At 45.9% G+C, this 24,713-nt stretch overlaps 1 protein-coding gene across 1 annotated transcript; it reads left to right on the top strand.

The window, feature by feature from the left end:
* Positions 1-2,508: 2,508 nt before the first annotated feature.
* On the top strand, positions 2,509-4,432 carry BOLA1 (bolA family member 1). The gene is made up of 2 exons (XM_069728708.1): positions 2,509-2,644; positions 3,826-4,432. Exon 2 carries the CDS (start codon positions 3,829-3,831, stop codon positions 4,261-4,263), a length of 435 nt encoding a protein of 144 aa, XP_069584809.1. The 5' UTR covers positions 2,509-2,644; positions 3,826-3,828; the 3' UTR covers positions 4,264-4,432.
* Positions 4,433-24,713: the final 20,281 nt, after the last annotated feature.

Here is a 24,713-nt window from a genome sequence, read left to right as displayed (position 1 = left end):
CCGTACAGTTGCTAAGGTGGAGCCCCGACATGGGATACTCACCACACATGGGGATATGAACACACACACAAAATGCGCCACACACTACCACGTGCTTGAACACATATACCACCCTCAGCACACATTTCACCACACATACACCAACCTCGCCACATAAAAGTCGAAACACAAAAGTCGTCGCTCAAAACTCGCCACGCGCAAAACTCGCCACATGCAAAAACTAGGCTCACGCAAAACTCGCCACAAGTGCAAAACTCACCTCATGGAAAACTCGCCACACGCAAAACTTGCACACGCGGAAAAATTGCCACATGCACAAAATTTGCAACACATGCAAAAGTTGCCTCACACAAAACTTGCACATACTCAAAAGGCACCAGACATAAAACTCACCACGTGCAAAACTCGCCATGCGCAAAACTTGCTGCACACAACTTGCTACACTAACCTGTTACATGCAACTCGACACACAAAAAGTTGCTACACGCATGTTGCCACACAAAACTCATCTCACAAAAGTCGCTACATGCATGTCGCCACACACAACTCAACACACACAACTTGACAAACGAAACTCGCCCTAAAACACACACAAGTCTGGTATTAGCCTTCAAAAATAAAAATCTGATTAATAAGCAGACAAACTACAAGAGCAACAAATGTACCATATAGGAAATACAGCAGCTGTCAGTCACATGACCTGTCTATTATGTGTATGTGTGAGCTAATATATACTGCCAGGGGGAGGGTTTGCTGTTGGCTGGAGATTGATCAGGCTTCCAATTTAGCTTACAAATACTGAGGTAAAAATACTGAGCAAATAACGTGTGAACGAGGTCTAATACAGGAGGAGATGACACACAGGTATATACTATATACAGGGGAGATAACACACAGATATATACTATATACAGGAGAGATGACACACAGGTATATACTATATAGAGGAGGAGATGACATATAGGTACATATATATACAGGAGGAGATGACACACAGATATATACTATATACAGGGGAGATGAAACACAGATATATACTATATACAGGAGAGATAACACACAGGTATATACTATATACAGGAGGAGATGACATACAGGAACATACTATATACAGGAGGAGATGACACACAGATATATACTATATACAGGGGAGATGACACACAGGTATATACTATATACAGGGGAGATGAAACACAGATATATACTATATACAGGAGAGATAACACACAGGTATATACTATATACAGGAGGAGATGACATACAGGTACATACTATATACAGGAGGAGATGACACACAGATATATACTATATACAGGGGAGATGACACACAGGTATATACTATATACAGGAGGAGATGACATACAGGTATATACTATATATAGGAGGAGATGACATACAGGTATATACTATATACAGGGGAGATGACACACAGCAGGTATATACTATATACAGGGGAGATGACATACAGGTATATACTATATGCAGGAGATGACATACACGTGTATACTATATATAAGGGAGATGACAAACATGTATATACTGAGGTGGAAATGAGAGGTATGAGGTGAAAATGAAAAGGTGTGAGTGCAAAATGAGAGGAGTGAGGGAAAATAGTGTAGTGATCGGAAAATGACAGATGTGAGGTCGAAATGACAAGTGTTAGGGGGGAATGAGAGGAGTGAGGGAGAAAATGAGAGGTGTGAGGGAGAAAATGAGAGATGTGAGGGGGTAAATGAGAGGCGTGATGGGAAAATAAGAGAAGTGACATGCTATAACTAACCACAGATATTTACTATGCCCAGGCAACGCCGGGCTCTTCAGCTGTCTATCTAATATATATGTAATTTATCTAGCTATTGTCTTTCTTTCTATCTAATTTGAGTTTCCCTATAACTGTAGATGTCTCACGCCAGGAAATAACTGTTATTCTGACTGATTGTTCTTATTTTTGATCCAGAATCCAGTTACATGGCTCCACACCCCTATGTCCATAGATAAGTGATGCCTCCTCCCACTCTTCTAAATGATACGAGGTTCCCCTTAGAGGAATAATTATATTTTAATGCTAGAGAGGAAAAATCTTATAAGCCTGCAGAGAAATGCAGAAGATCTCCCCATGATGAGCGATCGCAGTACTCAACACAGGTCACTGCTGGGGACTCACTGCCCATGTGTGGCACGCCTGCCATCTGGTGGTCAAACTGAGGAACAGCAGCCCCTGCCATTTGGTGGCCATATTGAGGAACTGCAGTACCTGCCATCTGGTGGTCAAACTGAGAAACGGCATTGTCTGCCATCTGGTGGCCAAACGGAGGAATAACACCGCCTGTCATCTGGTGGCCAAGCTGGGGAACTACAACTTCAGAGAATCAGTGAAAAGCAGTTCTCGAATTCAGCACAGTTGCTTCCTTACATCATATTGTATCACATCTTCACTGTTTGGGGAGCTATTACTTAATTTTGGGTTTGATTTTTTTTCTTGCATACGAAAGGAAAAGCGACATTCGAAACATCCTCCTTGTAACCAGGTGCATTATTGGAGTTGTGGATCTTGAAACAACAGTTAAACTACATTACCCATCATGCAACGCGGTTTCCTGGTCATGGCTGCAAGGACGCTGGGGTCTTCAGTGTGATGTGAAAAGTAAGTGGGGGCTGCATGGGTGGGCGCTGCATTAACCCCAGGTTGGCTGGAGTAGACAGTGTAATGTGTTGCAGCTGCTTGTGTAGTGTTTGTACTGGTAGAGACCCCTTTATCATGGAGCCGCCATTACTCACACTAAGGTGGTGCATTTGCTGCAGTAGCAGCCCTCTTTAATTATTCTGCCCAACAAGCCATATGTAGTGCAATTTGCTGTACGAGCCGCCATTATTTTCTCTATCAAGTATCTCCTTTAAATTACATTGATTTAGTGCAATCTGCTGAGGAAGACCCCTTTAATATTTTTGCATTAGCAGACCTCTTTAGCATCATCTATTGTAGGACTCGGTGCCCAATGCTGTAAGTGCCCCTATAGCGCCCCTGTGCTGCAGGAGCCCTGTAGTGGCCCCCCGTGCCGCGCGGTAGCCCCCCGTGCCGCACGAGCCCCGCGGTAGCCCCCCGTGCCGCACGAGCCCCGCGGTAGCCCCCCGTGCCGCACGAGCCCCGCGGTAGCCCCCCGTGCCGCACGAGCCCCGTGATAGCCCCCGTGCCGCACGAGCCCCGCGGTAGCCCCCCCGTGCCGCACGAGCCCCGCGGTAACCCCCCGTGCCGCACGAGCCCCGCGGCAGCCCCCTGTGCCGCACGAGCCCCGTGATAGCCCCCCGTGCCGCACGAGCCCCGCGGTAACCCCCCGTGCCGCACGAGCCCCGCGGCAGCCCCCTGTGCCGCACGAGCCCCGTGATAGCCCCCCGTGCCGCACGAGCCCCGCGGTAACCCCCCGTGCCGCACGAGCCCCGCGGCAGCCCCCTGTGCCGCACGAGCCCCGTGATAGCCCCCCGTGCCGCACGAGCCCCACGGTAGCCCCCCCGTGCCGCACGAGCCCCGCGGTAACCCCCGTGCCGCACGAGCCCCGCGGTAGCCCCCCGTGCCGCACGAGCCCCACGGCAGCCTCCTGTGCCGCACGAGCCCTGTGATAGCCCCCCGTGCCGCACGAGCCCCGTGGTAGCCCCCCGTGCCACACGAGCCCCGCAGTAGCCCCCCGTGCCGCACGATCGCCGCAGGAGCCCCATAGTAGTACTCTGCTGTAGGACTTTCCTATAGCGCATATGTCTCTTGATTTGCCCCATATGTCTGTTATCAGAGCCCCCTTTATCTATGTGTAAACCCCCTCTCTTCGGTTTCAGCTGATGCTCCCGACACGGTTTCTCCGGTCTTGCACACGTTTCCCTTCAGCTTCAGTGACCGCAAGGTATTCAGGATCCCGAAACATGGAAAAACCTGTGGAGACGTCAATCAGGGCGAAACTGAGTGAGAACCTGGACCCCTGCCACCTAGAGGTGCATAATGAGAGTTCTATGCATGCCGTGCCCCCCGGGTCAGAAACCCACTTTAAAGTGGTGGTGGTATCCGATGTGTTCAGCGGGAAGTCTCTTATTCAGCGCCACAGACTTGTCAATGATTTGCTGAAAGAAGAGTTAGCCGGAGCCGTTCATGCCCTGTCCATCCAGGCCAAGACCCCGCAACAATGGGCAGAAAACCCCACTGTTGTTAAAAGCCCTGGATGTATGGGGGGGTCGAAGCATGATCACCAGGTGGGCAAAAAGCTGAGCACTCAGGTGTAGATCCAAAGGAGAAAGATATGATCTCTGAAGACACAGGAGCCTCTTGTGTGTTTTTCAGATATTTGTGTTTTTTGAAATATTATATTGTACATCCGAATATTCAGTGTTACGTGTAGATGGGTCGCAGAGATTAATAAATTAAAAACTTGAATAAAATTTTTTTCCATTATTGCATTTTTTTATTACTATTATTTGGCGGGAGGCAAATGCAGGGGGTGGTATAATAGTAAGGCTAGGGTCACATTGCGTTAGTGCAATCCGTTTAGCGCTAGCGGGTTGCGCTAACGCAATGTTTTTAATGGGGCCGCGTCCCGGGGTCGCGGTAACGTCCCCGCTCTCGCAGATCCCCGATCTGCGAGAGCGGGAACGGACCGCGGGCGCGCCAGGAAACCCCGGCGCGGCGCTAGCGCGTGCCGAACGTGGCACGCGCTAGTGCTGCGCGTTCCCATTGCCGTGAATGGGCGCGCTATCGTTAATTTCGCCGTGCAACGCTGTCCGTTAGCGCTTTCCCATTAACGCAATGGGAACCAAGCGTAATTAAGCTGATATCAGATGTTTAGACTGTACTTAATTATTTTGGGGGGCTTTCATAATTATGTCTAATGCCTCACAGTTAGGGTATGTGCACACGTTGCGGATTCTCTGTGGATCCGCAGTGTTTTTTGCAGCGCAGAAACGCTGCAGATCCGCAATTGATGTACAGTACAATGTAAATCAATGAGGGAAAAAAAATGCTGTGCGCACTTTGCAGAAAATCCGCTGCGGAAACGCTGCGGTTTAAAAGAAGTAGCATGTCACTTCTTTTTTATGAATCTGCAGCGTTTTTGTACCCATTCCATTATAGAAAACCGCAGGGGTAAAAAACCGCAGCAAAAACACAAAAAAACGCTGCGGAACCACACAAAAAATGCGACAAATCCGCAGGTGCGTTTTCTGCCAGGAGAGGCAGAATCCGCACCAGAAATTCCTAAGCCTAATCCGCAACATGTGCACATAGCCTTACCATACAGGGGGCATTAATGAGCATAAAACCCCTCCAAAGGTAAAGGGAATAGCTATGTGAGCCAACGTGAAACATGATGAGAGTAAAATGGTTTCAAACATTCTCTTTAATGCTTGTACTATTTGAAGGGATTGTCTTAGAAAACCTGTGCTTAAGCATATTATTAGTTACTAGCTGAAGAGCCCGGCGTTGCCTGAGCATTGTAAATATCTGTGGTTAGTTATAGCACCTCACTTCTCTCATTCTCTCATTCCCCCCTCACTCCTCTCATTCCCCCCTAACACTTGTCATTTCGACCTCACATCTGTCATTTTCTGATCACTCCACTATTTTCCCTCACTCCTCTCATTTTGCACTCACACCTCTCATTTCCCCTCAGTATATACATGTGTGTCATCTCCTCCTATATATATAGTATATACCTGTATATCATCTCCTGTATATAGTATATACCTGTATGTCATTTCCCCTGTAAATAGTATATACCTGCTGTATGTCATCTCCTCCTGTATATAGTATATCCCTGTATGTCATCTCTTCTGTATATAGTATATACTTGTGTCATCTCCTATATATAGTATATACCTGTATGTCATCTCCTATATATAGTATATCCCTGTATGTCATCTCCAAGGTATCTATAATATAACGCTGGGAGCGTCACTCTGTCCGAAGCCTTTATAGACTGTGCAGGCGCAAGCGCCGGCGCAGTCTGGGCCTCACAGAGTGACGCTCCCGGGAGATCGCGGTATGCGTTCACACTGAACGCACACCGCGATCTCCAACAGGAGACCGGGAAGATGGCGACGCCCAGCGGTGGAACGGGACAGACAGGTGAGTATAGTAAGTGCTGGGGGGCCTGAGCTGGCGGCGATACCGGCACCTGACCCCCACAGCGCGCCGGTGTCCCCGCCTGCTCAGGCCCCCGGATGGGTGCAGCACATGACAGGATGGGGACGCAGGATGGGTGCAGCACATACCAGGATGGGGACGCAGGATGGGTGCAGCACATACCAGGATGGGGACGCAGGATGGGTGCAGCTCATACTAGGATGGGGACGCAGGATGGGTGCAGCACATGACAGGATGGGGACGCAGGATGGGTGCAGCACATGACAGGATGAGGACGCAGGATGGGTGCAGCACATACCAGGATGGGTGCAGCACATGACAGGATGGGGACGCAGGATGGTATGCAGGATGGGTACAGCACATGACAGGATGGGGACGCAGGATGGGTGCAGCACATGACAGGATGGGGACGCAGGATGGGTGCAGCACATGACAGGATGGGGGCGCAAGATGGGTGCAGCACATGACAGGATGGGGACGCAGGATGGGTGCAGCACATGACAGGATGGGGACGCAGGATGGGTGCAGCACATGACAGGATGGGGACGCAGGATGGGTGCAGCACATGACAGGATGGGGACGCAGGATGGGTGCAGCACATGACAGGATGGGGACGCAGGATGGAGCAGCACATGACAGGATGGGGACGCAGAATGGGTGCAGCACATGACAGGATGGGGACGCAGGATGAGTGCAGCACATGACAGGATGGGGACGCAGGATGGAGCAGCACATACCAGGATGGAGACCATATATCAATATAAATGCTCGCCACCCGGGCGTAGAACGGGTTCAATAGCTAGTATAGTATATACCTGTATGTCATCTCCTCTGTAAATAGTATATACCTGCTGTATGTCATCTCCTCCTGTATATTGTATATACCTATGTGTCATCTCCTCCTGTATATAGTATGTACCTGTACAGTTGTGGCCAAAAGTATTGACACCCCTGCAATTCTGTCATACAATACTCAGTTTCTTCCTGAAAAGGATTGCAATCACATTCTTTGGTATTATTATCTTCATTTAATTTGTCTTAAATGAAAAAACACAAAAGAGAATGAAGCAAAAAGCAAAACATTGATCATTTCACACAAAACTCCAAAAATGGGCCAGACAAAAGTATTGGCACCCTCAGCCTAATACTTGGTTGCACAACCTTTAGCCAAAATAACTGCGACCAACCACTTCCGGTAATCATCAATGAGTTTCTTACAATGCTCTGCTGGAATTTTAGACCATTCTTCTTTGGCAAACTGCTCCAGGTCCCTGATATTTGAAGGGTGCCTTCTCCAATCTGCCATTTTTAGATCTCTCCACAGGTGTTCTATGGGATTCAGGTCTGGACTCATTGCTGGCCACCTTAGAAGTCTCCAGTGCTTTCTCTCAAACCATTTTCTAGTGCTTTTTGAAGTGTGTTTTGAGTCATTGTCCTGCTGGAAGACCCATGACCTCTGAGGGAGACCCAGCTTTCTCACACTGGGCCCTACATTATGCTGCAAAATTTGTTGGTAGTCTTCAGACTTCATAATGCCATGCACACGGTCAAGCAGTCCAGTGCCAGAGGCAGCAAAGCAAACCCAATCAGGGAACCTCCGCCATGTTTGACTGTAGGGACTGTGTTCTTTTCTTTGAATGCCTCTTTTTTTCTCCTGTAAACTCTATGTTGATGCCTTTGCCCAAAAAGCTCTACTTTTGTCTCATCTGACCAGAGAACATTCTTCCAAAACGTTTTAGGCTTTTTCAGGTAAGTTTTGGCAAACTCCAGCCTGGCTTTTTTATGTCTCGGGGTAAGAAGTGGGGTCTTCCTGGGTCTCCTACCATACAGTCCCTTGCCATTCAGACGCCGACGGATAGTACGGGTTGACACTGTTGTACCCTCGAACTGCAGGGCAGCTTGAACTTGTTTGGATGTTAGTCGAGGTTCTTTATCCAACATCCGCACAATCTTGCATTGAAATCTCTTGTCCATTTTTCCTTTTCCGTCCACATCTAGGGAGGTTAGCCACAGTGCCATGGGCTTTAAACTTCTTGATGACACTGCGCACGGTAGACACAGGAACATTCAGGTCTTTGGAGATGGACTTGTAGCCTTGAGATTGCTCATGCTTCCTCACAATTTGGTTTCTCAAGTCCTCAGACAGTTCTTTGGTCTTCTTTCTTTTCTCCATGCTCAATGTGGTACACACAAGGACAGACTTTGAGTCAACTTTAATCCATGTCAACTGGCTGCAAGTGTGATTTAGTTATTGCCAACACCTGTTAGGTGCCACAGGTAAGTTACAGGTGCTGTTAATTACACAAATTAGAGAAGCATCACATGATTTTTCGACCAGTGCCAATACTTTTGTCCACCCCCTTTTTATGTTTGGTGTGGAATTATATCCAATTTGGCTTTAGGACAATTCTTTTTGTGTTTTATTTCATTTAAGACAAATGAAGATAATAATAACAAAGAATTTGTGTTTGCAATCATTTTCAAGAAGAAACTGAGTATTATCTGACAGAACTGCAGGGGTGTCAATACTTTTGGCCACAACTGTATGTCATCTCTTCTTTATATAGTATATACAGTGGGGCAAAAAAGTATTTAGTCAGTCAGCAATAGTGCAAGTTCCACCACTTAAAAAGATGAGAGGCGTCTGTAATTTACATCATAGGTAGACCTCAACTATGGGAGACAAACTGAGAAAAAAAAATCCAGAAAATCACTGTCTGTTTTTTTAACAATTTATTTGCATATTATGGTGGAAAATAAGTATTTGGTCAGAAACAAAATTTCATCTCAATACTTTGTAATATATCCTTTGCTGGCAATGACAGAGGTCAAACGTTTTCTGTAAGTCTTCACAAGGTTGCCACACACTGTTGTTGGTATGTTGGCCCATTCCTCCATGCAGATCTCCTCTAGAGCAGTGATGTTTTTGGCTTTTCGCTTGGCAACACGGACTTTCAACTCCCTCCAAAGGTTTTCTATAGGGTTGAGATCTGGAGACTGGCTAGGCCACTCCAGGACCTTGAAATGCTTCTTACGAAGCCACTCCTTCGTTGCCCTGGCGGTGTGCTTTGGATCATTGTCATGTTGAAAGACCCAGCCACGTTTCATCTTCAATGCCCTTGCTGATGGAAGGAGGTTTGCACTCAAAATCTCACGATACATGGCCCCATTCATTCTTTCATGTACCCGGATCAGTCGTCCTGGCCCCTTTGCAGAGAAACAGCCCCAAAGCATGATGTTTTCACCATCATGCTTTACAGTAGGTATGGTGTTTGATGGATGCAACTCAGTATTCTTTTTCCTCCAAACACGACAAGTTGTGTTTCTACCAAACAGTTCCAGTTTGGTTTCATCAGACCATAGGACATTCTCTCCAAACTCCTCTGGATCATCCAAATGCTCTCTAGCAAACTTCAGACGGGCCCGGACATGTACTGGCTTAAGCAGTGGGACATGTCTGGCACTGCAGGATCTGAGTCCATGGTGGCGTAGTGTGTTACTTATGGTAGGCCTTGTTACATTGGTCCCAGCTCTCTGCAGTTCATTCACTAGGTCCCCCCGCGTAGTTCTGGGATTTTTGCTCACCGTTCTTGTGATCATTCTGACGCCACGGGGTGGGATTTTGCGTGGAGCCCCAGATCGAGGGAGATTATCAGTGGTCTTGTATGTCTTGCATTTTCTAATTATTGCTCCCACTGTTGATTTCTTCACTCCAAGCTGGTTGGCTATTGCAGATTCAGTCTTCCCAGCCTGGTGCAGGGCTACAATTTTGTTTCTGGTGTCCTTTGACAGCTCTTTGGTCTTCACCATAGTGGAGTTTGGAGTCAGACTGTTTGAGGGTGTGCACAGGTGTCTTTTTATACTGATAACAAGTTTAAACAGGTGCCATTACTACAGGTAATGAGTGGAGGAAAGAGGAGACTCTTAAAGGGAACCTGTCACCCCGTTTTTTGAGATTGAGCTATAAATACTGTTAAATAGGGCCTGCGCTGTGTGTTCCTATAGTGTATGTAGTGTACCCCGATTCCCCATGTATGCTGAGAAATAACTTACCAAAGTCGCCGTTTTCGCCTGTCAATCAGGCTGGTCAGGTCGGGAGGGCGTGGTGACATCGGTGGTTCTTCCTCAGCTTTACGTTGGTGGCGTAGTGGCGTAGTGGTGAACCAGCAGCGCGCGATCTGCGCTGTCATCCCTTGCATCGGTGGGGGCGGCCATCTTCCTGGGGCCGCGCGTGCGCAGATCGAGTGCTCTGCTGCACGGGGCTTCAGGAAAATGGCCGCGGGATGCCGCGCGTGCGCATTAGAGATCGCGGCGGCCATTTTCCCAAAGCCGAGTTTGCATCTCGGCTTTGGGAAAATGGCCGCCGCGATCTCTAATGCGCACGCGCGGCATCCCGCGGCCATTTTCCTGAAGCCCCGTGCAGCAGAGCACTCGATCTGCGCACGCGCGGCCCCAGGAAGATGGCCGCCCCCACCGATGCAAGGGATGACAGCGCAGATCGCGCGCTGCTTGTTCACCACTACGCCACTACGCCACCAACGTAAAGCTGAGGAAGAACCAGCGATGTCACCACGCCTTCCCGACCTGACCAGCCTGATTGACAGGCGAAAACGGCGACTTTGGTAAGTTATTTCTCAGCATACATAGGGAATCGGGGTACACTACATACACTATAGGAACACACAGCGCAGGCCCTATTTAACAGTATTTATAGCTCAATCTCAAAAAACGGGGTGACAGGTTCCCTTTAAAGAAGAAGTTACAGGTCTGTGAGAGCCAGAAATCTTGATTGTTTGTTTCTGACCAAATACTTATTTTCCACCATAATATGCAAATAAATTGTTAAAAAAACAGACAATGTGATTTTCTGGATTTTTTTTTTCTCAGTTTGTCTCCCATAGTTGTGGTCTACCTATGATGTAAATTACAGACGCCTCTCATCTTTTTAAGTGGTGGAACTTGCACTATTGCTGACTGACTAAATACTTTTTTGCCCCACTGTACCTGTATGTCATCTCCCCTGTATATAGTATATACCTGTATGTCATCTCACCTGTATATAGTATATACCTGTATGTCATCTCACCTGTATATAGTATATACCTGTATGTCATCTCCCCTGTATATAGTATATACCTGTATGTCATCTCACCTGTATATAGTATATACCTGCTGTATGTCATCTCCTCCTGTATATACCTATGTGTCATCTTCTCTTTTATATAGTATATACCTGTATGTCATCTCCTCCTGTATATAGTATATACCTGTGTCATCTCCTGTATATAGTATATACCTGTATGTCATCTGCTCCTGTATCTACTATATAATTGTCTAAGGGTCACTTCTGTCTTTCTGTCCTTCTGTCTGTCACGGATATTCCTTGGTCGCGGCATCTGTCTGTCATGGAATCCAAGTTGCTGATTGGTCATGGCAAAACGCCCACGACCATTGCCACGAACAATCAGCGACGGCCAAAGTCCGGTGGCAATATGGCTGCTCTTTCCTCCCCGCAGTCAGTGCCCGCTCCATACTCCCCTCCAGTCATCCAGTCAGCCCTCACACAGGGTTAATGCCAGCGTTACCAGAGCACGGTGTAACGCACTCCGGTTACGCAGCTATTAACCCTGTGTGACCAACTTTTTACTATTGATTCTGCGTATGCAGCATCAATAGTAAAACGATCTAATGTTAAAAATAATAATAATAATAAAAAAAGTTTATTCTCACCCTCCGACGTGCGTCCTGTCCTCGGCCGTGCAAGCGGCAGGTTTCGGTTCCAAAGATGCTATGCGAGAAGGACCTTCCATGACGTCACGGTCATTTGACCGCGACGTCATCACAGGTCCTGCGCTCATACCAATCCTGGGACCGGAAGCTGCCGCGTGCACCGCACACTGGCGACAGGACTACTAGGGGCCCTCGTAGGGTGAGTATATGTTTCTTTTTTATTTTTTAAACTTACATACGTGGCTGGGCAATATACTACGTGGCTGGGCAATATACTACGTGACTGGCCAATATACTACGTGACTGGGCAGTATACTACGTGTCTGTGCTGTATACTACGTGGTTCTGTGGTGTATACTACGTGGCTCTGTGGTGTATATTGCAGCCACGTAGTATATTGCAGCCACGTAGTATACTACGTGGCTGTGCAATATACGTGGCTCGGCAATATACTACGTGGCTGGGCAATATACTACATGGCTCGGCAATATACTACGTCACTGGGCAATATACTACGTCACTGGTCAATATACTATGTGACTGGTCAATATACTACGTGACTGGGCAATATACTACGTGGCTGGGTAATATACTACGTCACTGGGCAATATACTACGTGTCTGGGCAATATACTACGTGTCTGGGCAATATACTACGTGACTGGGCAATATTCTACATGGCTGGGCAATATTCTACATGGCTGGGCAATATTCTACATGGCTGGGCAATATACTACGTGGCTGGGCAATATACTACGTGACTGGCCAATATACTACGTGACTGGGCAGTATACTACGCGTCTGTGCTGTATACTACGTGGCTCTGTGGTGTATACTACGTGGCTCTGTGGTGTATACTACGTGGCTGTGCAATATACTACGTGGCTGTGCAATATACGTGGCTCGGCAATATACTACGTGGCTGGGCAATATACTACATGGCTCGGCAATATACTACGTCACTGGGCAATATACTACGTCACTGGGCAATATACTACGTCACTGGGCAATATACTATGTGACTGGTCAATATACTACGTGACTGGTCAATATACTACGTGACTGGGCAATATACTACGTGGCTGGGTAATATACTACGTCACTGGGCAATATACTACGTGTCTGGGCAATATACTACGTGTCTGGGCAATATACTACGTGTCTGGGCAATATACTACGTGACTGGGCAATATTCTACATGGCTGGGCAATATACTACGTCACTGGGCAATATACTACGTGGCTCGGCAATATACTACGGCTGTGCAATATACTACGTGGACATGCGTATTCTAGAATACCCGATGCGTTAGAATCGGGCCACCATCTAGTATAGTATATACCTGTAAGTCATCTCCCCTGTATATAGTACATACCTGTGTCATCTCCTCCTGTATATAGTATATACCTGTGTGTCATCTGCTCCTGTATTAGACCTCGTTCACATGTTATTTGGTCAGTATTTTTACCTCAGTATTTGTAAGCTAAATTGGAAGCCTGATCAATCTCCAGCCAACAGCAAGCCCTCCCCCAAAGGTACAAGAAATTAACTTTATGCTGGTCTTGGTCTGTTTATTAACAGGCTGTAAATTCCTTATTAAATGTAGGATCACAAAGGGTTAACCTGATGAGAGATATTTGTGGGTAAGACTTGGTGCTGCATGCTATGGCTTTTATCCCACTTGGAGCCACAGTGTGAGAAGACTCTTGCCTACTCTCAGTATGGACAGAGAGGATCCAGTGTAGCAGCCACCCAAAGATGTGGACCCAGGGGCCCGCCGTCATTCAGCTGGATGTGCTGCTGAGCATGCACATTCAGCCGAAGTGCATTGCGGCCCAGAGACTTGGGTCCCTGCGCTGTAATGCAAGCTGCCGGCCAATTAGAGGCTTGCAGCTGACGTTGGCAATCCTGTTACTGGGGGCGTTTGACAGTGATGTCATGTGCTACCTGTCGCTTGCACTTTGAAGTCAGCTGCCAGCTACAGAACAGGACTCTGTGCTGCATAAGAGCGGGGGCAAGTAAGCAGAATCATTTATTTTTCTCTTCGCCACGACAGCACCTACTGAGAGAGGGGATCTGCCCCTAGGAACAGGAAACCTACGGAGAGATAAAAGGGACGGTCCCCCTCGCTCCCGCAGTTGGTTTCCTGTTCCTAGGGAACCTGTGGAGAGGATACCTGGGTTGTGATGATGCTTGTGCGGTTGCTGTAGGAACGGCATGGGCTCCAGCACCAGAAGCAGCATCGGGGGATTCCTGTGTCCAGCTCCCCCTCAGCTGACAGGACACCAGGATCTGGGAAGTCACCCTGGCTCATGGAGAGAGCGCGGCAGGATGGGCCGGTGCCTGTCCGGGGCTGCACATGAAGCTCAGCTGGAGGAAGTAAAAAATAGGCCTCAAAGGCGCGCCGCCATTGCGAGTTTTCCGGCATGTGCAGAGTCCCCAGATGCGAAGCCGCGCATAGTGTGGCCGTTACCCAGAAGTGGTGAGTACTTCCGGAGGGAAAAAAAATGGAGCTGAATTTCCGGCATTTGAGGGGAAGAGCCGCATAAAAACACTGGCTAGAGAGCCACCAGTGTGCAATATGGCATCTCCTGAACAGACCGCTGTACTCCCTTTAGAGAATACAGCAGCATCAGCACACAGCAGCCGCAGAAGTGGCAGTGGAAGCTCTAAACCGAGCGGATCCTCGACCAAGAGTGGGAAAGATAAAAAATCTGGCAGGTCCACATCGCAGCCTGTGCCTTCACCTCCGCAATCGGTACCATGTTGTCAAACGCTTCACTGGGTAAGTGTTATTGTCCCACCTATTAAGCTGATAGTCCCCTTTCTTTCTGTATACCTAGGCAAAAAGAGCCGAAAAGTTTAAACAGAAACAATGCGCCCTGTGTTCCCAGCCCCTTCCGGACAGCTACCCCAAAAGGATGTGCCAAATATGCATCAAACATACCCTACAGGAAGAGTCCTCTATAAGGACAGAGGATATCAGACTGATGATCAGGGAAGAATTGCAGGCCTTAAGGGGTTCAGGTAGTGTTACGGAAATAAGGTCCAATAAGAAATGACTCCCTGAGATCAGAACGTTCCTTAGATATCAATGATAGAGACTCAGATTCCTCCCGAGAATCCCTTTCTTCGGAAGGAGAACAAGATATATGTTTTCCAACCGAGAGTATGGACAATCTTGTCAGGTCAGTTCAGAAGACCATGGGTCTTACAGACACTAAAGATCCCAAAACCCCTCCGGACATTATTTTCGCAGAACTTTCTGAGAGAAAGAAACAAGCATTCCCTGTGATTCCAGCAATAAAGGAGTTAGTTAAAAAGGATTGGGAGAAACAAGGACAAAAAGGCCTTCCTTCAACATCCAAAAGATGTTATCCCTTTGATGATGATCTGTCTACATAGGCAAAAGCCCCGAAAGTGGATTTAGCCGTAGCCTCCAAACCAAGACGATCCTCGTTACCAGTAGAAGACTCAGGAACCCTACAGGATCCTCTAGATCGTAAAGCAGATTAGCTTCTAAAAAGATCTTGGGAATCATGTACGGGAGCATTCAAGCCGGCCATATCGGCTACATGTACGGCAAGATCCATGCTAGTATGGTTAAACGATCTAAAAAGACATAAAAGGCAGCCTATCCAGAGATAAATTAATGTCCTCCATCCTTCTGATCAGAGGCGCGACAGCCTTCTTAGCAGACGCCTCAGCCGATTCTATACAGTTAGCGGCCAAGTCAGCAGGGCTGACCAATGCAGTACATCGTGCCCTATGATTAAAAGGAATGGAAGGGCGACGCAAAGACCAAATCCAAGCGGGTGAAAGGAAGAAGGGGTTTCCTAATATTTATATTCCATCCTATAGGAGAGCCTTCCGAAAACCTGCATTTAACAGGAGGAAGGACTATAGAAACCAGGACTGCTGGCCCCACAAAAAAACAAACAAAAGGGTGCCCTGTTCAGCAGACATCTCCTCAGAATTGAAGATAAGCCACGTTAATTCTGACCTGCAGGTGGGTGGCAGACTATCTTTTTTTCTGCCAACAATGGAGGGGGATAACATCCAACTCGTGGCCCATTAGCCTTGTGACATCCGGCTTAAAGTTAAAATTTGCCCGGGTTCCCCCGGACACCTTCCTATTGACTTCTCTAAGCTCCCAATCTCAACAGGGGGTTTTGGAGCTAGAAATGAGAGGTCTATTATCCATACAGGTTCTAGTAGAAGTTCCGGCACACCAAAGGGGGAAGGGGTTCTACTCCGCTCTATTTCTGGTATCTAAACCAGATGGTTCATATAGGACCATAATAAACCTGAGAAAACTGAATGTCTTTTTTGAAATCCAAACATTCAAGATGGAGTCTATCCGATCAACCATGAATCTTTTATTTCCCAGGTGCTTTATGTCAGTCCTCGACCTCAAAGATGCGTATTACCATCTACCAATATGTATCGAACATCAGCAATATCTCCGCGTGGCGGTCATGTTGGAAGGTCTAGTCTGTCACCTCCAGTACACAGCAATACCCTTCGTGCTGTCCGTGGCTCCCAGAGTCTTCACCATATTGATATCTGAGGTGATGTCGTACTTGAGATTGAAGGACACTCTCTTATAATCCCATACCTAGACGACCTAGTGGTAGTAGGAAATTCTGCTTCACAGTGTCAGCAACGTCTAGTTAACGTAATCTCATTTTTACAAGATTTGGGATGGTTAATCAATTGGGAAAAGTCCAGGCTGTGCCCGATATCCTGCCAAATATTCCTGGGCCTTCTTCTAGACTCCGTAAGTCAGAGGTGCCTTCTCCCAGAAGCAAAACAACTAACAATAATTAATAAAGTATTGTCAGTAGTCAACAACCTCAGGATATCCCATAAACATGGTATTTCCCTTCTTGGTTCTTTAACATCATGTATCCCAGCAGTCCCATGGGCTCAGTTCCATACTAGACAGCTGCAAAACATCCTGCAGAAAGAAGGGAGGCTACAGGGTCATTTAGAGGGTTTTATATCCCTATCAGCAGAAGTAGTTGAATCTCTAACCTGGTGGCTAGAGGCAGACCATCTCTTAGGAAGGGTTCCATAGGTAATTAAACCCTCAAAAATAATTTTCACAGATGCCAGTCCTAGTGGATGGGGAGCGCACCTGGGAGAACAGATAGTTCAGGGGCGATGGTCTATTAGCAAAGCAAGCGACTCATCAAACGTAAGAGAGTTAAATTAAAAATACGTAAATTTCTTCCACAGTTGCGATGGACCCACACAAAGGTGCCATCAGACATGACATCTGTGGTGTATATAAATCATCAAGGAAGAACAAGATCAGGAGCTCTCATGTCTATTGTGCACAAGATCCTAACAATAGCCGAAAAACATCTCCTATTCTTGTCAGCCCTGCACGTCAGAAGAGTAGAACACTCCAGAGCAGATTTCCTCAGCCGCCAGACCGTGCACCAAGGAGAATGGGTACTCAACCGTCGCATTTTCAAAATAACGAAAACGCGGGGCATACCAGAAATAGACCTTTTTGCGACAAGAAACAGACAAGTCGAAAAGTTAGCTTCGTTATATATGAAGAACAACCCAGATATTCTTGACTCCCTTCAAGCCCCATGGACCTTTCATCAGGCGTATGCATTTCCTCCAATGATAATCTCGCCAGTATACATCAGGAAGATAAGGGAGGAAGGGACGAACGTGATTTTAATGAACGTGATTTTAATAGCCCCGTTTTGGCCCAAGAGACCATGGTTCTCCTGGCTCAGAGCCATGTCAATCTTAGACCCGTGGATTCTCCCTGGGGATCGAGATCTGCTGTCCCAGGGGCCCTTGTACCACCCTCACGTGAAGGGCTTGCGGCTGACAGCCTGGAATTTGAGAGGCAATTACTAAGACTAAAAGGTTTCTCAGAGAAATTAATTGATACTCTTTTACAAAGCAGGAAAGAGGCCACCACTAAAATTTACGTAAGGGTTTGGAGAAAATTTCTTAGTTTCCATTCAGCGGCCCTTTCCAAAGAAGTACCCATTCATGCTATTTTAGAATTCCTGCAGAAGGGGCGTGAGTCAGGTCTTTCGATCAACACCTTAAAAGTACAAATATCTGCTCTAGGAGCCTTTATATAGATACAATATTGCAGGGTCGCTCGCTTCGTTTCAGCATGTCAAAGGGCAGAACTGGTGCATATTCCCCAAATACCGACTTGGGATCTCAACTTAGTATTAGATGTTTTGACATGAGTCCCATTTGAACCACTACACTCAGCCCCGATGAAATATGTTTCCTTTAAAACAGCCCTATTGGTCGCCCTAGTGTCAGCAAGAAGGGTAAGTGACATTCAGGCCTTGTCAATAGATCCCCCTTTCTATCAATATTTCAAGATAGAATAGTCCTGAAAACAGACCCTTCTTACCTGCCTAAAGTATCCATTAGATTCCATAGGTCACAAGAGATTTTCCTTTCCTTCTTTTATAATAACCCCACAAATGATTAGGAAGAAAGATTTCACATACTGGATGTGAGAAGGGCCATAATAACATATCTGCAGTGGTGTTCAAAAGTCCTGCATAGGATAAATTGATTGATTTTTTTCAAGTTTTAAATGTTTTCTGTCGAATATCTTCGATGCTAATATGACATTATATATGGTTTTGTTCAGAATACAATTTTGCATTCTCTCCCTGTAATATTTTTAGCTTTTGAAGCAGTTTTGCCTGAAATTATTGCAACAATATGGGAATTGAAAGCAGAACTAAATATTGTACAGCTTAAGATCCAAAATTAGCCAATCACAGATGAGGTTCTTGTGATCAATCATATCCTGGATATGGCAGCCAATCACATTGCATCACATCTGCTGCTTTGTTTGTTTGTTTTATCTGTTGGTTTATCTAGTGAATCATACTGTAGAGTTTTATGATGGGAGCTGTTGTGAATTCCGCTCTTGGGCTCCCTCCGGTGGTTATAAGTGGCACTTTTGTGAGTTCTGCTCTTGGGCTCCCTCCGGTGGTTTTAAGTGGTATGGCTGCTCCTTGGATTTAGCAGTCTGCAGCTGCTTCCACTGATTGTCTTTCTGCTCGGCTATTTATGCCTGGCTCTTCCCTTCAGCCAGTGCCACTTGTCAATGGTTCCTGGTTGGATTCACATCTCTCTTGGATTTCCCTGTTATCCTGACCAGTTCAGCAAAGTTAAGTCCTTGCTTGCTCTTTTCTGTCCACAGGTTGTGGACTTATTCGTTCTGTGCTTTCTATGTTTTGTCCAGCTTGTCAGTATGGATTAATTCAGTTAAGCTGGAAGCTCTGGGAAGCATATTTACCCTCCAAACCTTTAGTCAGGTGTGGATATTTTTGTAAACTCTGTGTGGATTTTTTGTAGTTTTTAATACTGACCGCACAGTATTCTATCCTGTCCTATCTGTCTAGCTAGACTGGCCTCCTGTGCTACATCCTGGTTTCATTCTGTGTATGTCTTTTCCCTCTCCACTCACAGTCATTACTTGTGGGGGGCTATCTATCCTTTGCGGATTTTCTCTGAGGCAAGATAGTTTTCCTGTTTCTATCTTTAGGGGTAGTTAGTTCTCAGGCTGTGACGAGGTGCCTAGGGAGTGACAGGAGCATCCCACGGCTACTTCTAGTGTTGTGTTGAGCTTAGGGACTGCGGTCAGTACAGGTACCACCTCCTTCAGAGCTCGTCCCATGTTGCTCCTAAACCACCAGTTTATAACAGTGAGCCTTCAGATTTTTGTCAGCGGAGGATCGTGTGCGAGTTGTGGTGCTACATGAAGAGGGTTATTCTGGCCCCCAGATCGCAAGGAAGGTCAGCTGTAATCAGAGTACAGTCGTAAGAATTTTGCAGAAACATAAGCAGCTTGGAATTACCCAGGACAGGCCCAGATCTGGTCGGCTCAGAAAGTCAACTAAAAGGAAGGATAGAGTACTGATAAGAACATCCCTTGCCAATCGAAAGCTCACCTCTCCTCAGCTTCTGCGACAATGGCAAGAAAAGTGCAATATTGAGGTAGCAACATCAACTGTTAGGAAGAGATGTTTGGAAGCAGGATTGAGAGGGTGCAAGGCCTGAAAGAAGCCATTGATGACAGCCATACAAAGGCGAAAACTGTGGGCACTGAAATATTTAAAATGGAGAAAGGAAGAGTGGGAAAAAGTGCTATTTAGTGATGAAAGCACTTTTTGCATTTTAGGAAATGATGGCAAGTCTTATGTGAGACGGTTCCCACATGAAGAGTACGAGCCAGAGTGTTTGAGCTTCTCTGTGAAACATCCGATGAAAGTAATGGTCTGGGGCTGTATGGCAGCCAATGGTGTTGGAAGGCTTCATATTGTGGAGGGTATGGTTAATGCAAAAAAATACATAGACATCCTTCATAAGAAAATGCTGCCTTCTGCTCAACACTCTGAATTAAATAAAAAATAATAAATCTTAAAAAGTAAAATTTAAGTCTGTGTGAACTTGCATTGGAAGTTAATGAAACCTGTTCACCATTCTACACACTGTACTGGTGTAGGTATGGTTATGCTGAAAAAAAATTATCAAAAATGTCCATACCATAACAATTTATACACTTGGGACATTCAAAAATGAGTATGGCATACAATGAGGGATTACAAAAACATATATGTTCCATGAGTTTCACTGTAGAGATGCAGAAGTATGAAATATATAGTTTTCTTCACTCCTATGCAGGACTTTTGAACACCATTTGTAGATGGGACTAGACTCTGGAGGAAGAGCAGGGCTCTCTTTGTCTCCTTCCAGGGCCACAAGAAGGGATCTAGAATCATGAAAGGTACACTATCCCGGTGGATTAGAGACGCAATTAGTCTGGCATACTCAACGAAAGGGGAGAACCCACTTCAAGGCGTGAAAGCACATTCTGCTCGAGCTGTAGCATCATCCTGGGCGGAAAGAGCGGACGTCCCCATCAAACTCATATGTAAGGCCGCAACTTGGTCTTCACCTTTTACAGTCACTACAGACTGGACTCTTCCTCTACCGACTTAGTTTTTGGTAGATCAATTCTTGACACGGTGGTCCCCCGCCCCCCCAGATGATTGTCTCTGGAAATCTCTCAGTGGGTGCTGTCGTGGCGAAGAGAAAAAAAATGATTACTTACCGGTAATACTCTTTTATAGAGTTAACGACAGCACCCACTCACTTCCTTCCCTAATGGTGGTTACACATAGTTCACTTGTAGTGGTGAATGGTTCTTTTACTTAGTTTTTATAAATGTAGTTAAATTCAGATAGAAATGTTTGGATAGCCTACTTAAATTGGTGGGCAGTTCCTCTCATTCTCTGCAATCCAACTTCGGGAGCGAGGGGGACCGCCCCCTTTATCTTTCCTTTTCCTGTTTCTAGGGGCGGATCCACTCTCTGTGGGTGCTGTCGTGGACTCTATAAAAGAGTATTACCGGTAAGTAATCTGGTTTTTTTGTGTGTTAAAGAACAGTGGAAGCACGGGCAGCATATATACTAGGATGGGGGACATACATACCAAAGATGAGGCACACATATACCGACATGGGGCATATATACCATGATGGGGGAGATATATATATATATATATATATATATATATATATATATATATTTATATTTATATATACCAGGAAGTGGCCCATGAGGGGGACATTTATACCAGGGATGAGGGACATATATACTAAGATGGAGACATATATAACATGAAGAGGGATACTTACAGCAGGATGGGAGTCATATATACCATGATGGGGACATGTATACCAGGGAAGGGGGCCATGATGTGGACATATACCAAGATGCGGACATATATAACATGAAGAGGGACATTTATGCTAGGATGGGAGTCATGTATACCAGGATGGGAGACATATACAGTATACCAGGAAGGGTGCCATGATGGGGGACATTTATACCAGGAAGGGAGACCATGTTGGGGGACATATGTACCATGATGGGGGACATTTATACCAGGAAGGGAGACCATGTTGGGGGACATATGTACCATGATGGGGGACATTTATACCAGGATGGGGACATATATACCAGGGAAGGGGCCCATGATGAGAGACATACAGTTAGGTCCATATATATTTGGACAGAGACAACACTTTTATAATTTTTGTTATAGACATTTCCACAATAAATTTTAAACAAAACAATTCAGATGCAGTTGAAGTTCAGACTTTCAGCTTTCATTTGAGGGTACCCACATTAAAATTGGATGAAGGGTTTAGGAGTTTCTGCTCCTTAACATGTGCCACCCTGTTTTTAAAGGGACCAAAAGTAATTGGACAAATGACTCCAAGGCTATTTCATGGACAGGTGTGGGCAATCCATTCGTTATGTCGTTCTCAATTAAGCAGATAAAAGGCCTGGAGTTGATTTGAGGTGTGGTGCTTGCATTTGGAAGGTTTTGCTGTGAAGTAAACATGTGGCCAAAGGAGCTCTCCATGCAGGTGAAACAAGCCATCCTTACACTGCGAAAACAGAAAAAACCCTTCGAGAAATTGCTACAATATTAGGAGTGGCAAAATCTACTGTTTGGTATATCCTGAGAAAGAAAGAAAGCACTGGTGAACTCATCAATGCAAAAAGACCTGGGCGCCCACGGAAGACAACAGTGGTGGATGATCGCAGAACAATCTCTATGGTGAAGAGAAACCCCTTCACAACAGCCAACAAAGTGAACAACACTCTCCAGGAGGTCGGCGTATCAATATCCAAATCTACCATAAAGAGAAGACTGCATGAAAGTAAATACAGAGGGTTCACTGCACGGTGCAAGCCACTCATAAGCATCAAGAATAAAAAGGCTAGACTGGACTTTGCTAAAAAAACATCTAAAAAAGCCTGCACAGTTCAGGAAGAACGTTCTTTGGACAGATGAAACCAAGACCAACCTCTACCAGAATGATGGAAAGAGACCGCTCATGATCCAAAGCATAAAACATCATCTGTAAAACACGGCGGAGGCAGTGTGATGGCTTGGGCATGCATGGCTGCCAGTGGCACTGGGTCACTAATATTTATTGAAGATGTGACACAGGACAAAAGCAGCCGAATGAATTCTGAGGTATTCAGAGCCATACTTGTGTGCTCAGATCCAGCCAAATGCAGCCAAACTGATTGGTCGTCGCTTCATACTACAGATGGACAATGACCCAAAACATAAAGCCAAAGCAACCCAGGAGTTTATTAAAGCAAAGAAGTGGAATATTCTTCAATGGCCAAGTCAGTCACCTGATCTCAACCCAATTGAGCAGCATTTCACTTGCTAAAGACTAAACTTCAGACAGAACGGCCCACAAACAAACAGCAACTGAAAACCACCACAGTGAAGGCCTGGAGGAGCATCAAAAAAGAGGAAACAGCGTCTGGTGATGTCCATGAGCTCAAGACTTCAAGCAGTCATTGCCAACAAAGGGTTTTCAACCAAGTACTAAAAATGAACATTTTATTTAAAATTATTGAATCTGTCCAATTACTTTTGGTCCCTTTAATGACAGGGTGGCACATGTTAAGGAGCTGAAACTCCTCAACCCTTCATCCAATTTTAATGTGGATACCCTCAAATGAAAGCTGAAAGTCTGAACTGCAACCTAATCTGAATTGTTTTGTTTAAAATTTATTGTGGTAATGTCTATAACCAAAATTAGAAAAATGTTGTCTCTGTCCAAATATATATGGACCTAACTGTATATACCAAGATGGGGCATATGTACCAGGATGGGAACATATATACCAGAAAGGGGGACATATACACCAGGAAGGAGACGATGATTGGGAAATATATACCAGGGAAGGGGTCCATGATGGGGACACATACCAGGATGGGGGACCATGTACACGGAAGGGGCCCATGATGGGTGACCTATATAGAGGAAGGGGTCCATGATATACAGCTCTGGCAAAAATGAAGAGACCACCACATCATAACCCTGTCATGGGCAGCCCAATATCCAGACCTGAACCCCATTGAAAACCTCTGGAATGTAATCAAGAGGATGATGGATAGTCACAAGCCATCAAACAAAGAACTGCTTAAGTTTTTGCCCCAGAAGCAGTGTGAAAGACTGGTGGAAAGCATGCCAAGACGCATGAAAGCTGTGATTAAAAATCATGGTTATTCCAGGAAGGGGCTCATGATGGGTGATATATACCAGAATGGGGGACATTAGTACATAATGGAGATGGGGGGCAAGACGTATGTCCTTACAGGATTTAGAACGCTACAAGGGCCCATGCATCTGATCAATATTCGCAGGGAAGAGGAAGGATGTCCAGGTCCAAATTTTGTACTTGTGCCCATTGGACTCTAGTTACGCGAGTTTAGCATGTCAGAGGTCCACTTGAACCAATCTTGAATCTCTCGCATGTATGGAAGACTGAAAAAGACATTACGACAGCTTGCAGTGGTCAATACTTCAAGACATTTATGGACACATGAACCACGACTAACGACGCTTGTCACTTGTGGACACGTATTTATTGATATTTTATTTCACTCTGGAACCGGATTGTTGCACAAGAGAGATGAATTTGATTCCAGGGAGTACGGATTCTCATACACCTTCCACAGCACCGTATCAGCATGACAATAAATTACCTCCCATATAACTGTTCACTTCGTTATAGACAAAATGGATCTTTTTTTTTGTTTAAAGACACAGATTTGTACATTTTTTTTCATACCTCTGTTCTTTACAAACATCTATAAACTACGGCACGGTACAGTTTGAAACCAGACAGTACTACGTATGTGGAGACCAACTACTACAAAGAATGGATTGAAGACCAGAAAACATAGAGAGAACCGAGGAGTACAGAGCCAGAGATGAGTTCTGGTCGGGAGTTGTCTTTCTGAAATGTGAA

This window comes from Ranitomeya imitator, chromosome 1 (assembly GCF_032444005.1).
Source record: "Ranitomeya imitator isolate aRanImi1 chromosome 1, aRanImi1.pri, whole genome shotgun sequence".
Taxonomy (NCBI): Eukaryota; Metazoa; Chordata; class Amphibia; order Anura; family Dendrobatidae; genus Ranitomeya; species Ranitomeya imitator.
This window is presented reverse-complemented; position numbering and strand designations above follow the sequence as displayed.